The 17697-nt window shown below is 45.3% G+C and overlaps 1 protein-coding gene across 2 annotated transcripts in view; it reads left to right on the top strand.

The window, feature by feature from the left end:
• The window catches only part of LOC137431018 (uncharacterized), a 70145-nt gene that overhangs the window by 15124 nt on the left and 37324 nt on the right, over positions 1-17697 (top strand). Inside the window, exon 6 of one of the 2 annotated variants that reach the window (XM_078781333.1) lies at positions 3382-3603. The exons of the other annotated variant lie outside the window; for it this stretch is intronic. Coding sequence (XP_078637459.1) covers positions 3382-3394 — 13 coding nt within the window. The 3' untranslated portion in view covers positions 3395-3603. The remainder of the gene's footprint in view (positions 1-3381; positions 3604-17697) is intronic. 2 annotated transcript variants of the gene reach the window in all.

Here is a 17697-nt window from a genome sequence, read left to right as displayed (position 1 = left end):
TGTCGCATGTGGAAAAAGTAAGTACACCCCTACATTTATCAATACTTCAAATACCTAAAATTAGAATCAGGTGCACCAGCTCAGGTGCAAATGATTAGAACATCGTTAGAGAGGATCTTGGAGGAACCTGTCTTATTTAAACCACAGACATTTAGTTTGGTTTGCTCTTTGTTGTTCAAGTGTGCGGCGTCACCATGCCTAGATCAAAAGAGCGCTCTGCGGCCTTCAGAAAGAAGGTTATAGATGCCCACGAGTCTGGGAAGGGATTTAAAAAGATCTTCAAACAATTTGAAATCAATCATTCGACTGTCCGGAAGATCATCTACAAGTGGAGAAGATTCCAAACAACTGCCAACTTGTTCAGGCCAGGCCGCCCCAGCAAGTTCAGCCCGAGAGCAGATCGCAAGATGCTGAAAGAAGTCTCAAAGAACCCCAGAATGTCATCACGGGACCAACAGGTAGTTCTTGCCACTGTTGATGTCAAAGTGCACGAGTCTACCATTAGAAAGCGGCTGCACAAATTTGATCTACATGGGAGGTGTGCCAGGAGGAAACCTTTGCTGTCCAGAAAGAACATCAGGGCAAGACGAAAGTTTCCCAATGAACACCTAGGCAAAGACCAGCACTTCTGGAACAAGGTGCTGTGGACAGATGAGTCAAAGGTAGAGAGAGCTATTTGGCCACAGTACCAGAAGACATGTTTGGTGAAAACCAAAGACAACATTTGACCACATGAACCTGATACCAACTGTAAAGCATGGTGGTGGAAATATTATGGTTTGGGGCAGCTTTGCTGCATCAGGGCCTGGGCAGCTCACCATCATAGAATCCACTATGAATTCTTCATTGTACCAGAGGGTGCTTGAGGATAATGTGAGGCCATCTGTCGGAAAGTTGAAGCTCAACCGAAGGTGGACCTTGCAACATGACAATGACCCTAAACATACCAGTAAATCCACCAAGGAATGGCTGAAAAGAAAGAAATGGAGGGTTCTGGAATGGCCAAGTCAAAGCTCGGATCTAAATCCCATCGAGATGTTGTGGGGGGATTTGAAACGAGCTGTGCATGCAAGAAAACCCTCAAACATCGCACAGCTGAAAGAATTCTGCATGGAGGAGTGGGCAAAAATTTCTCCCAGTCGATGTCAGAGACTTGTAGACAGTTATAAGAAACGCCTACTTGAGGTTGTTTCTGCCAAAGGGGGCAATACCACCTATTAGAGCCAAGGGTGTACTTACTTTTTCCACATGCGAAATTTGCATTTATGTTTATTTAAATTATACAATGGACTACAAAATGTAAATGTTTCATGATATTTGTTATATTATATCACCTTTATCTATCAGTATTGTTGAAATGAAGATCAATAGCTGTATGTTGAAATATGTTGAAAAAGTCAAAACTTTACATGGGGTGTACTTACTTTTTCACGTGTCTGTATAGGTCAAAATGTAACTAAAATGCATTACTTCTGTAAAAAGCGCTCGCGGGATAGCTTGAGGTATGCATACTCATTTCTGAGCTGTCTAGCCTGGGTATGAATCCCGACCCAGCTATAAACTGTGACGTTTCATAAAACAAGTTCCAAAAATGATACAGGCCAAAAAAAAGTGGGAACTACAATGGCACGTGGCAGAGAGTATACATCTGCCAGGCTGAACAGTTTACTTATTGTAGCCCACTGATAGGCCAGATCTGCAGCTGATAATGATATCACTGATAAACACGCCTTGACCTTTTCACATTTTGTTGTTACAGCCTGAATTTAAAATGGATTAAAGTTAAAATTGTTGTCACCAATCTACACACACCAATCATCATGTCAAAGTGGAACTTGGCGGGGCTAGTGGAAAAGAAAGGTTTGGCGGGGCTAGCCCCAAAACGGAGGGAGTAGTTTGGGGACGGACGGACAGACACTCCTGTTTTATCTATCTATAATTCCAGTAATCTCTGTATGTCTGTATGTATGTCTGTGTGTCTGTGACCACTGTTTCTCGACAACCACGGGTCCGATATACTTGAAACTTGCCAGGTATATTGCTGGGGACCCGAGGATGTGCCTCTTCAAGGTTTCATATTAATCGGACAAGTAGTTACCGAGCTATGTCCAAAAAAACGATTCAACCAATCAGAGAGCAGCGAGTTATCACGTGTGCCGAACGTGGCGAACAGACTCTGCCTCGGACGGCACATTTGAGAGCGTATTCATTTATTTCACGTTGGCAAACTATGTTGCCGCTATGTTGGCGTTAAACTATGTTTTAAAACTAATTAAAACTAATTTGCGATTCTTTCGCTTTCCTGCGCGTTTGTGCACGCTATGGCGATTTCTTTACCAAACTCCGCAAGCCGTTCGCTTTGGACCAAACCATTTCATGTAAATAGAGGGGGGGGATTGTCACCGTACTCGCAAGCCGTTCGCTTTGGACCAAACCATTTCATGTAAATAGAGGGGGGGGGGGGGGGGAGATTGTCACCGTACTCGCAAGCCGTTCGCTTTGGACCAAACCATTTCATGTAAATAGAGGGGGGGGATTGTCACCGTACTCGCAAGCCGTTCGCTTTGGCTTTGCGAATGGACCAAACCATTTCATGTAAATAGAGGGGGGGGGATATAATTTTAGATATATATATAGTACGGGCATGCCCTAGTAATATAGATGCACGAATATTCTACAAATACGACTTCACTTTTGATCTGCTTGGTGACAGCATTTGACCTTGACATGTTTGCACTGCCTGATGCCCTTCTGGGTTTGTAGTCGTGGCATCGTCGTGACGGTTCACGGCATTTGGTCAGGTCGGAGAACTTCAATAATCGCATTCATAGAACCATGGACCTGTTTAAAACAAGGTTGATGTCTCCTGGTTGTGATTCGTGTGGCGAAAGACAATGTGTCAAGGTGGTTCCAGTTACGCTCTGGCGTCCTCACAATCACACTTAGAGATGTATCATTAACCTCACCGTAATCGCAATCACTACACAGGTATGCAATCACCAAGCCACACCCAAGCTACCTACGTCCCCTGCCAAAGTCCATGTACCCCACAATCCCCAATGCCTTGGGGTATCCAACTTAAATTAAAGCTATCTACTGTTTTTCCACCACTACTTTTCCAGGGAGCATTCCATACATGAATTACCCTCTGAGTGAAAGACATCTGCTTTACAACCACCATAAGTCTCTTCCTTTTTATTATTTCTTACTGCAAGCATTGTCCAGCGTCATGTGATGAAACTGGTGTGTGGGGACAATGATGATTGAAATGTGATCCAACATTATGAAATGAGGTTTTAGGAAGTGCGATTAGTCACTAGAGTCACTAGACTGGAAAAAAATTCTTTGTTTCCTCATATTCCTGATATTTTCGTCCTTCAGGTTCCTTGAATGAATCCCAGGATAATTCCACGTTACGATTGACACAAATAATCACAACAACTACTTCAGAGAAAGACGTCTTCCAGAATATTTCAAATGTATCAATCCCTCCACCTCTCCATCCACAACGCTGGAAAGAAATCATTCCGCTTGTAGTCTTTCCCATCGTTGGAGTTTTGCTGATTGGTATTTTTATTTACCTTTTAAGAGGAATATACAAAGGTATGAACTTGCTTCATGAGAATAATTAATTTCTGTCTTATTTGTCGATTTCATTTGGGAGTTGAAATTATATATATATATATATATATATATATATATATATATATATATATATATATATATATATATATATATATATATTGTTATGGGACCGCGGCGAGGATGTTGTTTGCCGAGCGGATGGCCGCCGCGCCCGAACAGTTACCCCGACTAACCCGATTCCTGAACGTTGGCCGAATCGCGCCACAGATATTCAATGAGGGAAAAGACAAAGGCGACACGGATGTGAAGAAGAGGAAGACAGAAGTAGGGAATACGAATATAATTTATTTGCTATTTACAACCAAAAGTAACCAAGGAGAAGGAAGGATAATAAAATAATTTACAGAAGAAATCAAAGAGACACAGTGAAAATCGCTAGCTTATCTAAACAGGCTTAATTAATACCCTGGACAGAACAAACAAAGACGGATTCACACGGGGAATTGCAGAGTGGATTGGCTGGAAGGAGGTGGGTGGCTGGAGGGGGAGGAAGGCACGGAGCTGGCTGGAGCTTGATCCCGCACGGGACGTCGGGCTGGACCTCGACGGCCGCCGATGCCACCGATCCTGTCGTGTGCGCGGGGTAACGGGTCGGAGCTGCTTGGTGGAGCCAACGCTGCTGGTGGGGGGTCTGGCGTGACGGGTCCTCTCTCCCTCTCTCAAACTCACAGGACTCTCTTTTTGCTTGTCGGTGATCTGATCTCCTCCCTCCTCGACTCTTCTGGGGGCGTCTTCCTTGGGTTATATAAGCCCCACCCTTGACCCTTTTGCGAACCTCCCCCAAACGTTCTCTCTCCGCCCTCTAACGCCAACCCCTCGTTCTGGGTTGGTCGGCAAGGGCTGGTTCACTCCTCCCCTCTATGACGAGGTGGAGACACGCCCTTCTTCCCCGACCTTACCTCGTGGCCAATGGTGGTTTTGGGGCGATTCGAGCTAGCCCTAGCCAAAGGGCAGCAATGGCGAATGAAGAAAACCGCCCAAATGCAGTTGGCAACTGCAGCAAACCTGGCAAACCTGGCACTTTGAAGATGCCATGTCGGAGGGATCTACTTTATTTAATGCAGTGCAATGGAGTGTCAAATTAATGGAAGACAAATCCTTAGCCTAATACACAGAATAAGGAAATAACTGTCAACAAGGGGGAAATCTATGATTGGCTAACGTGAGTGCTTATGAACTAATTACGGTACGACCTTTGACCTTTATACACAGACTGGAGGCAGGAGGGTCCAGAATAAAGCAATAATTAAAAAAACACAATAAAAAACACAATCCTCATATCCACAACAATATATATATATATATATATATATATATATATATATATATATTGTTACGGTTTTTAGAACCTTCACTTTGTAAATTTAGTATTAAAATCCCTAATAACCCCCGATGTACATTCCCCCTTAATTGGCTGTTAATTGAAATAAGTGCACCTTAGCTAGTCCATGTACAAGCACGTAGCCAATCATAGGCTTCCCTCAATAGTTATGTCTTTATTCTATGTCAGTTTAAGGCTCTGTTTTTCCATTAGTTGACTCTGCATTGCACCAAATGAAATAAGATAGATCCCCTTTCAATGGCCCCAGAACCTCCATTGCCAACCGCATTGCCAACTGCATTACCTCCGTTACCAACTGCATTTGACTCCATTACGCACGCGGTCAGCCCGGAGAAGAAGGACGTTGCCCGCCCATCGTTATCAGAAGGTGGAGCCAGGAAAGCCCTTGCCGACCAACCAAGGATGAGGGGTTTGGCCTGAGAGGGCGGAGGAAAGAAACTTCAGGAAGGTTCAAGAAGATTCTAGGGCGTTGTTATATAACCCGTCGCGCGGAGTCCCCACCAGAGTCCAGTTGAGGAGGAGCTGGGAGTCCAGTTGAGGAGGAGCTCAGAGTCCAGTTGGAGAGATGCGTAAGGGGCCAGAGGAGAGAGCGAGTTCTGTGGAGGAAAGCGCTTGACGAGTTCTGTGGAGAGAGACGCATAACCAAGGAGCACAAGGCGAATGAGAATCGGCACGCCCTGCTCGCGATACCAACCAGCACTCTGAACAACAACAAGTGCGGGCACGCGAACCCCGACGTGCCACGGTCCTCGGGTCTCCCTGTCGCCTGTTCTGTGAACCAGAGTGCGAGGAGTCGGGGCTGTCACCTCCAGCCCTGCCGTTTGCATGGACCTGAACCTTCTCATCCCTCCACCCATTCCTGCCATTCCATCTTTTTGTGTACGTGAGTTTGTTTTGTGTGTCTTGTCCCTGGGAATAAGTTAAGCCTGTGTAGATAAGCTAAGAATTGCTCTGTGTCTTCTTCTTCTTCTATTTTTCCCTGTAAATTACATTTCTTTGCTTCTCTTGCTTTGGTTGTGTGTAAATAATTAATAAATACCTGTGTTCTTTCTTTACCCCTTTTGCTTCTTCACATTCAGTCGCTTTAAAGATTTCCCCATTGAGTTCCTGTGGTGTGATTTCGGCCAACGTTTAGAATCGGGTTAGTCCTTGTTAAATGGCTCGAACTCCGGGTTGCTAAAAACCGCTCGGCAACTAGTCCATCTAAAACCGTGGTTCGAGCGGGAGTCCCTTCCCTGCGTCGCGGTCGGGAGTGGCACTCAGGTCCTTGGGACTTTTCATTGACCAATTACCCTGGCTGCTCCCGACCGGAGGGAGCGTTGGGATTTCCAGGACTCACGTCGGTCAGTTATAGACAAGGGGCTAACCCCCCTTGGTAAGGGGTAAAGGCCGACGACTGAGATCCGCAACAATATATATATATATATATATATATATGTGAAGAAGCGGCTCTTCGTTTGCAAAAGAAGTCCACAAACAGTTTGAAAATGACGCAGCTTTTATTAAAAACCAACTTATACAGATCCGGAGGAGACAGACATCTACAGCAAGAACCAGCTTCATGCCACGTCTAGCCTTCCTGAAGCACATTGATTCGCAGTCCGTATAAATAGGGACAAGTTTATCAGAAAATCTCCGAGAGAACAAAGCGACTGGCGAGAGTCCCTCACCGTCATCCTAGCCCCCACCGTCATCCGTCCCTTATCTGGACCAGATGTTTCTCTGGGCTCCGAGAAAACAGAAAATATAACTCATTAAAGGGAGGGTGCATTCTTTGGCTTCGATAAGGCCATAAAATATATGGGTTTGTTCACATGAGTAATTCAAAGCATGTTTATACAGAGTCAAGCGTCGCTGTGATTAATACAAAATATATATGGTTTTAACGATAGGTTTATGTCTGCAATCTAATCATTCTACTAGCGTTACACAAAATCACGCGCATGTGAGCGTGATTTTACGACCGGCCTTATCTAGCCTCGAAAAAGCACACGTATACAATTGTCCAGCACGACCGAAGCGAGCCTTTCCTCATTTTAAACACAAACTGAAGCATGTTTATTGTAATTCAGGCGCCGCTATGATTATATGGAATATAATTAATGTTTTTTAAGTTTATATCTGCAATTCGAGCATTCTACTTGAAACTACACATTCCACGCGCGTATAAACGTCCGCCAGCCCGCGGCTCGAGGCGCCATCTGCGGACCGAATCAGAGAATTTATGACCGGGCTTTATCTTGCATCGAGAGGGCACATGGAGGACGAGCCATCCGTCCAGCACGAAATGCATCGAGTACTTTCCCATTTATCCCCAGCAAAGCGAAAACCCCTTTATTTACTTATGTAAAACATTAAGCAACATTTTAGATCAAAACATATTATTCGACCGACGTTTTATACAGAATTCTAAGCAATAACGAATCTACGACTTGACATTCCTTCCTCTTGTCTCGTCGAGACAAAGTATCTTAAGAGACAACGTGCCACATCGGGCTTTATTGAAAAATAATTGTGTAATGCGGGTATTGAAAAAATAATTGTGTAATGCGGGTATCTCCCAAGGGCATATCGTGCGCCCAAAGCGCCTCGCCCGTGCATTTGGCGAGCGTGTCGTGCGGTGCGTGCTTGGAACCTGAGGGCTCAGAACATGAAAGTCCATTAACGTTTCGGATCCACAACGAAGGTGTCTGGTCCAGATGAGGTTCTGCTCCGCCAGAGGGCCAGCAACCTCCCCTGCGGAACTTGCTCCCCCCACCCTTTGCAGACTCAGTCCTTGCAGATCTTCGAAGTTAATCGACGATCATGCCCATGAGGTCCCTCACGTGCTGCTGTTCTGGGGAATACATAATATTGTCAGTATCTTGTGTCTCAATTTCCTGGTCAGGGTACAGAGCGTAAAAATCCGATTCACTTGAAGCATTTGAACTTAATACATATGAAGCAAAGAGAGGAACTTCCTTTATGTCAAAGTCTCCCTTGGGCGCCTCGTCGGCTTGCGGGTCTAGGATATCCACGTCGGGTCCCTCGACCGCCAGACCCAGCGTCGCAATCAGATCCATAGTTGGGTCGGAAGGGGGCGTGCAGCTGTCGGCTTGTAATACATAAGAGGCGTTAGCCAGTACACGCAAGGGGTTTATAGCACAAGTATCACAGTCATCACAGACACCGTTACAGGCAGCAGCCAGTTCCCACATGGGATCCACACAAGTATCACAGTCGTCACAAAATTCAATACAATTTTCTGGAGCGCCGGTCACGTCTGCCTTGTTGAAGGACCCGTTCAGGTCGACGGCCTCTGTGGTCAGAACCATTGTTGTTGTCGGCGGCTTCTTCACTTTCCATCCTGTAAAATACTTTCTCATACAGAGGAGGACTAGAGATTTCATTAGTGCCCCCCAAATTACTACCCCGATTATCACGGCCAGTGCGGTCAATAACCACTTCACTATGGTGCCCGTCCATCCCCGGAACCAGTCAGTGAGCCAGCTAAATGTATAAGAATTTTCGCGTGCGATCCGATCGATCGTCAGGGTGTGGCTAGTTTCCCTTAGTCTCACTATTGCGGCTGACACTCCTTCAGATGGATCGGGTATGTAAGTGCAACATTTTCCCTCTATAATTCCGCATACCCCTCCTTTCTCTGCCAAGAGCATGTCCAAAGCCACCCGATTCTGCATCACCATTGTACGCATGTGAATTACCGTGTCCAATAGTATGTCATGAGCCGTAGCGGTGTCGTTTGCCACCTTTTCTAGGGCCAAAGCCAATTTATCTATCCGGAAGCTATCCATGACTGTGCCCGCTCCTGGGAAGAAGAAACCAAACACCTTTTCCCATAGACTCCCGTGTAGTTTAGTGGTTCCATCTTCGTTCATGACTGACCTCTTATAACGCCTGTCCAAGGACTTTGGGTCTAGCTCATCCAGTATCTCAACGTCAGGAAGGACTGAACCCAGATAACATGTGCCCCCCCCAATTATTTGGTAAATAGGGGTAAGCCTTGTCGCCGCATATAAACATTGTCCCATGGGGTGGGACCAGGTGGGTGGATAAGCACCGGAGTCCCTTTACCACCCCATTAATCCTACTAACCCCCCTGGAGAATGTTATAGCCGTTATGTTGTGGTTGTGTTTATCTTGCAGTACTATTCGTAATGTAATCCCCGAGCTCCCTTGTCCCAGCTTCCCGGGGAGAGTGTAGGCGCATTCTGATTCTCCCATACGCAAGTGGCCGGAACCCTGGAGGCAGACCCTCCCTTTCTGTGGTTTGACCCAGACGGGGGCAGGCCTCTCGGCCACATGGGCAATCATTGACGGGCGATAATTAAATTGTCGATTGCAACTCTTGCCGTTGTCAACCCCTTCTCTTTCCAGCGTGGTGACTAAACATGGGGAATCGATAGGTTGTGAGCAGAGGTCATTGAGGGACAGAGGTAGCACTATCATGTGTATTCCTGTGGTGCCTGCTTGGGGAAAGCGCATGCACGACCAGCAGTGTGTCCTATTTTGAATTGTTGCCACCTCCCTGGCCACTTTCCAATATGTGTTTTCACCCTTCTTTGGGGCCTTATTCTGGGGTTGTGGCGTGAGTATGTATTCGATGCATGGTATGTAGTTCTTTTCGCCACCGGCCGTGCCAGGGGTCCAGACGCTGCACCGGACCTGCATGGTCATGCCTTTCTCTAGGCGCGTGCGTGTTTGTAGCTTAAAATCAGGGGTTCCCCATTGGTATCCTGGTTGGGCCAAGGTCTTAATGCTAGCTTGCCCGTCTTCCCGGAACTCTCGTTGCTTTTGTAGTACCATGCCAACGCGTCCAGGCCCTGCCGACAGTGCTAGCCAATTTATGTTCACCCAATTTGTGTGCAGGGCTTTCTGTTCGAAACATGGTAGTGATACTCTTTGTCCCCATGTTACGGTGAGGTGTCGGGTTTCGTTTTCGCATCTATTGGAATCGGAGTTTCCCCTAGCTGCTGTCGCTATCAATAGTATTGTACCTATGATTAGGCCCATCCTTACTGTGGTTGCTGTGGTGTAGTGTCTGGTGCTTGTATGGCCAACTTACAGTGCGTGGCGTGGATCCACGAGGTCTTGCCCTCGCAAAAGACTGCCGTTGGTGTAGTCAGCAACACCTGGACTGGTCCCTTCCACCTTGGTTCCAAGGCGTTCTTGCAGGTGAAGTGCTCCACGAACACCTGGTCTTTTTCCTCTGGTGGAACACCTGGTCCACAAGTCTCCTGGGAACGCCTGGTCTACAGGTCTCCAATTCATAGATTCAATTCATTCAATTCATAGTTTCATAGAACACCTTTTCTCCAATTTCCTAATCCACTTTTTTCAAGTGGATCCAATTTTATCCAATATTCAATTTTTAAATTCAATCCCATTTAATCCAGTCCAATTCAAATTAAATTCAATCCTTCTCTCAGCATCCCATTACCTGTTTCCAACATCAATAAAAATAAAATTATAAAATTAATAAAATAATAAAAATAAACGAAAATTACTTCAGCTAGAGTTTCAACTAGAATTAACACAAACAAACCACCATTAACCTCCATTAACACAAACAAACCACCATTAACCTCCCCCTATTATTTATTTATTTTCACGAATAAACAAATAATAGAAATAACCTGGTCTACTTCCAATTTCAATTCTGGTCAGTTCTGGTGTCTGGTCACACACGATGTTTTCCTCACCCACTGTGATTCGCTCAAAATAGATTCTCACTGTTATGTCTGAAATTCGTCTCATGAAAACCCATTCAAGAGTCCGGTGTAACAGGCAGCCAAACACATAGACACGCCGAAGACCCCAGGGTACCCATCAAACTAGCTTGTCCCCAGATCCACAACACAGCGAAACATGTAACTTTACTAAAACTAGAACGGGCACTCGGTAGAGCGCATACCTTCGCCGCAGCTACTTTTGTTGCCAAAATAAAAGACTACAAGATCTGTGTAGCAAAGCCACACCTACGTTGTCATGCGGGAAGATTTGTTTCAAATTAAACCATTCTATCCCGCCAAAAGTTTGATATTGTAATCACATCCATGACCTTTTCATGACCTTGACCTTTGACCCGATCGATTCCAAAATCTAATCAAATGGTTCCCGGATAATAACCTATCATCCCACCAAATTTCATGCGAATCGGTTGAATACTTTTTTGAGTTATGCGAATAACATACACATACACACACACACACATACAAATAAATACACAGCGATCAAAACATAACCTTCCGCTTTTGCGAAGGTAATAATCACTTACTCATAACTAATACTCATAATAACTCATAATTACTTATGTAATTACTCATGCCAATACTTACTTAAAATAATGTAATATCCCAATCTTCACCCCCTATGCAAATCGAAGCACCCCGGACAATCCACAACCAATATCAACCACTGTAGCCGCCTTCCCGACTCCAGGCAGCCACACGCAGCCACATACATCTCCATCCACGTCACACAAGACAACAGCCAACGAGTGTGTCCACCACACAGAAACCTTTGGCAATGCAACAACCGAACTCCCAGACAACCAACAACAAAACCCAATCCATCTCCATGGCTCATCAAGCAGTTCCAACTTAATCCAGCTTCACATACCGATTTCCCCAAAAACTCGTGAAACTTCACCCCCATTCTGGAAAAACCCTGGACTAAACCCTGACACCCTAAATAACTTCAGACCCATCTCCAACCTACCCTTTCTGTCAAAAGTTTTGGAACGTGCTGTGGCCACTCAACTCAAACATCACCACTCTGCCAATAACCTGTATGAAACATCCCAATCCGGATTCTGCTCCAGCCACAGTACTGAAACTGCTCTCCTCAAAATCACCAGCGACCTTTTCTCTCCTCTGATGCCGGCAACCTCAACATTTTCATCCTCCTCACCTCAACGCCTCCTTTGACATCATCAATCACACCATCCTCCTCACCCTGTTTAGACCAGCTTGTGCCTATTAAACCCAAATCAGTTCACTCCCAAGCCTACAAGGACCACCTACAGCACTGCAAAGATGTCCTCTACTCCACCTACTACTCTCAAATTATCCACTCTGGCTCCGGAATCCCAAAAGCACTCTTCTCTACAATAAACAAACTAAATAAACAAATAAATAAACAAACTTTACAACGTGAACAAACTCCTCAGCGCCCTGGATACCACCACCTGTCATTCAGAGTAGACAACAGCATCTCCTTTCTGGCTTTCAGCATCTCCTTTCTCCTTTCTGGCATCCAAATAAAATTCTGGCTTCAAATCAACTTCCTCGAACTTAACTATGATAAATCTAAATTAATCTTCGTTTGCCCAAAACCACTCACCAAATCCACCCATAACTTTGCCCCCAACATCGATGGTTTCCCAGTATCCACCTTTTATGAATTTTATGAATCTTCTCATTATTCGAAAGTTTACAAAATGTCCCAAATCTGTATATTATTTTCTACTGTGGTTATATTAAACCATTATTTTACAAAATCCAACTTTCAATAAACTGAAAAATGCTTCGCATTTCGCAATGCTTCGCAATGCTTTTAAACCATCAACTTGTAGATGCATTTATTTATATCCCATTAACCCAAGAACTCTCAATTGCTTGGTTATATTTTAGTAATGTCATATATCCATATTTCTTTTCCAAAATGTTCCTGATATACACATTAATCCCATCTGTCTTTGTTTCCAGATCAACTCAAATCAAGAAATCAACACAAATCCTTATTACCTCCAATCAACTCAAAATTAAATCAAACAATTCAAAACCAGATCGGATCAGCGATCAGAAATCACTTTTCCAATCAACACATTCCAAGCAACAATTCATTCAAAGACCAAGCTTAAAAACACAACTCTCATCTTACTGTGACAAATAAGCAACCAACCTACTTCACACTAAAACAAATAACTTTTCATCACCCCTTTCTTCTCCACCGCCTCTTACACTTAAACAGATCACAATTACTCACTCATACACTGTTGCCCATCATAAAATCCCAGTAGGTTGTTCTTCAATCCCAACCATCATGTGATCCCAACCACCACTTCTGACACCATTGTCGACGTCTCCATTTATTTCGTTCCTCATGGGGTTGGTGTTTTATGGCCTTTACCTCTTACCCAATCACACTGCACATCATTCCCCGTCCTTGATGGATAATTTTACATCCAGATGGGCACAGCATCCCATTTTTGGCGACCCAGCCCTGAAACAAGCCCCTGGACTCCTTGTAGGCTGGACCAAAACCCCTGGATGAGGTTGCATCCCAGTACTGACTCTGCTGCCTTCTTGCAAACCACTTCAACTCCATGAATGTTACATGTTTCGTGAACAGAACAAAGCACTCTGTAATCGTCAGATTGAAACTGCCCCAAACCCGTCCATATAAACTCCATTGTTGTCCTGTCCATCTCTCTGTGTTACATTTACATTTTGTGACTCACAGTACCTGCCTCCATGGAACAATGACGCCTAAGCACTCAATTAGCCCTCCCAGTACCAAAGACTTACAATCAGACCGACAGACAGACAAATAACAGAGGCATGTCGCCAGCCCCAGCACAGGACATCACCTTTCCGGGCAGGCACAATATAATCCACAGTATCGAAATGCCAATTTCTATCCGGAGCCTCGCAAAGCCAAAATCGGGCATGTTCACTGCATTTCACTGCATTTCACTGACCATGACTATCCCCATTGCTCGATCACGCACGTCACTGTGCTCGGCCCGGTTAAATTAAACTCAAGCGTACTGTACCTGACGCTTCCGGTCGGCACCGGTAATTAATTACTGTGTCTTGAAATCAACTTCATTCGACTATGATAATCCATCTTGAATAACGTATTCCTCTCATGACTCATGTCTGATTCTGACATGAAGATGAAGGATGAAGGACATGACATGAAGAAGAAGATTCTGACAAGATACTGACATGAACGTCCGACATCCAGCAAAGTCGAAATGACCCACAATGCATTTGGGCACACATCCTCCGAGCAACCTCATACAGCACACCCGTGACTCGCGGCTCGCTCGGCTCCTGCCCGAACGCACAATAACTCTACCCAAACTTCCACGGAGCCGCACGGCGGAAACACAGGTTTGTACCACACTTTAATTAAACGAACATCGCCAGGATTCTCGGATAGACGTTAATTTCACAACACACATGACAAAAATCCGATTTAAATTCAGAGATCGCCGATCGACCTGGCACAACCATCTCAACGCGACGACGCCACGCCGCCCCCCGTCCTGGCGCGCACCCTCGTGCCTCCACACGAATCCCAACACTCCCTGCACGCCGCTCTATTCGCGTTCACGGCGGGGTTTACCTCACGTTGGGACATGCAGTCGGCTGTCATAACATTGAGCTGTCATAACAAATCTACGACCTGACATGTAGTGAGCTGTCAGAACATTGAGCTGTCAGAACTCATCCCTAGCTCGTAAACATCGCAAAAAAACAGGATCTCTGACGCTTGACCTCTCTGACCCAAAATGCACTATATGACATCATCATCCTAAAGGTGAGCTGCCTCAGGGATATAGGCCTACCCCACACATACAATACACAATATCTGCCATTAAATGAACTCTTCAATTCAAGTAAAACACACATATTGATTCGAATTCTGAATTTAGTTCAACAAATTCCAAATTTCTTGCCCGACTGCCACTCGAAAGAAAAAAAAACAGCCCATCCTGCAACCATCTCCAAGAAACCGCTTCATATCAACAGTAGGTCGACAAGGGCACTCCGAGTGCTTTCCTGACCCGATTTATATCAATTCGCTTCCCAAACAACTCCCAAACAGATGAAAATCCGGACTCAGTTCAGGACCTCACCTGTTCCCTCGGATAGTCGCTAGGGAATGTCAAGTAGACCACTTACAAAGCTTCACACCGAAACCCTCTGCTTTGCATATGTCATACAGACAAATACATTGGCCAGATACACACGTCAATTAACATCCCAATATACATTCATTCCTCATTCATATACGAGTGAGTCTCCCAGACTTCGCGCGAAACTCAGATCGACTCAAATCATGCCTTTCTCCAGCCACTCTCATGTACAATCTTTGCTCATTCATGTTACGTCTCTCATTCAAGGAAAAGGATTTTTTTGGGACGGGTTGGACGGGGTGGGTTGAGGTGAAAAAGGGAAGGCAGGGCGGGGTGTTGGGGTGTTGCCTAGAGCCCCGGGACTGAGCTCAGGTCTTGGGGGGGGGGGGGTGGGGGTTGTTGCCTAGAGCCCCGGGACTGAGCTCAGGTCTTGGGGGGGGTGGGGGGTCTTGGTCTGGCATCTGGTCCAGCGGCATTAGCCGCTGATTTGCTTGCTTAACTACCTCCTTAATTGTTTTGTCCTGAACCTTGTCTGCTTGTTTCTTTTGGCCCTGAAGCTTCAGTACTTCCCCTGCCAAGCTAGCCTGTCTTGAGGCTGCCAGTCGCTTCATTCCTTCCTTTTCCCACCAGCCATACACTTTCCAGTAATCGGGTGGGAAGTGTTTCCTTTCCCTTTCTAGCTTATCCAAAGCTCCGTACAACACTTCCAACTTGTCAAGTGCAAACGATCCCTCCTCTGGCCAGGGATTATTTAAATCTTTAGTTAACACAGCCCAGTCCTTTACTGGTCTTACCGCGGCAAAATGATGCCTCTTAAACATGAAAGATGCCGGGGTTCCCTTAAGGGGTTCCCCTTCTTTCATTAGCTTGCTTCCCATCTTATTGCTCTGGGCTGATCCTTCCTGGAAAGTTCTCGGCCTGGCTCAACCTTTACGGCTGTCCGACCTCACTTTTCCCCTTTCCCTTGTTAACTATAACGTTACCCTTATCGAACGTTATCTTTACCGATATCCTGCGCAAATCCTTTTACTGGCCATGTTCTTATGGCCCTTCTAAGTTAGCCACAGCCCTTCGTTCCCTGGCATGCAATGGCATACCCCATCTTGTCTCTGGGCTGTTCCTTCCTGGAAAAATCTTGGCCACCTGGCTTCAACCTATATGGCTGTCCGACCTCATTTTCCCCTCCTGGTGCTAACTGTAACTTTAAGCTTACTGTTAAGTCCTTACTGGTATCCTGCGCAAAATCTATTCTTAGCTTTACCCTTAATGTTTATCCTGGCTTTAACAAAGCCACGTCATTCTGAGGCCTAAAATGAGCCTTTACTTACAATTTCTGTTCGAGTGCAGGCAGCGCGGAGACAGGGAGACTGGACCCGCTCGAGGGAGGGAAGGTACGAATTTGGAATAATAGCCCTCTGATATAAAACAACTCTCACCTTTAATCAAATCAACGTGCCGGCGCCGGCCTCAGGCAGCCTTCCTCCTGTCCCTCGGGCTCCGTTTCCCGTCGTCCGGTGCTGCACCCCACTCCTGGTACCATCTGTGAAGAAGCGGCTCTTCGTTTGCAAAAGAAGTCCACAAACAGTTTGAAAATGACGCAGCTTTTATTAAAAACCAACTTATACAGATCCGGAGGAGACAGACATCTACAGCAAGAACCAGCTTCATGCCACGTCTAGCCTTCCTGAAGCACATTGATTCGCAGTCCGTATAAATAGGGACAAGTTTATCAGAAAATCTCCGAGAGAACAAAGCGACTGGCGAGAGTCCCTCACCGTCATCCTAGCCCCCACCGTCATCCGTCCCTTATCTGGACCAGATGTTTCTCTGGGCTCCGAGAAAACAGAAAATATAACTCATTAAAGGGAGGGTGCATTCTTTGGCTTCGATAAGGCCATAAAATATATGGGTTTGTTCACATGAGTAATTCAAAGCATGTTTATACAGAGTCAAGCGTCGCTGTGATTAATACAAAATATATATGGTTTTAACGATAGGTTTATGTCTGCAATCTAATCATTCTACTAGCGTTACACAAAATCACGCGCATGTGAGCGTGATTTTACGACCGGCCTTATCTAGCCTCGAAAAAGCACACGTATACAATTGTCCAGCACGACCGAAGCGAGCCTTTCCTCATTTTAAACACAAACTGAAGCATGTTTATTGTAATTCAGGCGCCGCTATGATTATATGGAATATAATTAATGTTTTTTAAGTTTATATCTGCAATTCGAGCATTCTACTTGAAACTACACATTCCACACGCGTATAAACGTCCGCCAGCCCGCGGCTCGAGGCGCCATCTGCGGACCGAATCAGAGAATTTATGACCGGGCTTTATCTTGCATCGAGAGGGCACATGGAGGACGAGCCATCCGTCCAGCACGAAATGCATCGAGTACTTTCCCATTTATCCCCAGCAAAGCGAAAACCCCTTTATTTACTTATGTAAAACATTAAGCAACATTTTAGATCAAAACATATTATTCGACCGACGTTTTATACAGAATTCTAAGCAATAACGAATCTACGACTTGACATATATATATATATATATATATATATATATATATATATATATATTGTTGTGGTTTTGGAATAAAGGATAACCCCCCTCGTAGGTAGACGCACCACAACATGTAGCCTCGCGATAGTGTAGTTATTTCTTAGTAAATGTAATGTAGTCTCCTTTCTTGTGTTAGTTTTGCGTTGAGTAGGCCAGTGAGCTAAGGTGTTCTTTTGGCGCTGAAATGCCATGTGCTCGGCCTGAACAAGTCTGGTAAGGCCGAAGGGAGGAGCTGCAGGAGGAGTGGCCGGTAAGCAATGAGCTGCCAAT

This window comes from Myxine glutinosa, chromosome 7 (assembly GCF_964187855.1).
Source record: "Myxine glutinosa chromosome 7, kmMyxGlut1.1, whole genome shotgun sequence".
Classification (NCBI taxonomy): Eukaryota; Metazoa; Chordata; class Myxini; order Myxiniformes; family Myxinidae; genus Myxine; species Myxine glutinosa.
The sequence above is the reverse complement of the archived record's forward strand: the minus strand, read 5'-3'. Positions and strand labels throughout refer to the sequence as shown.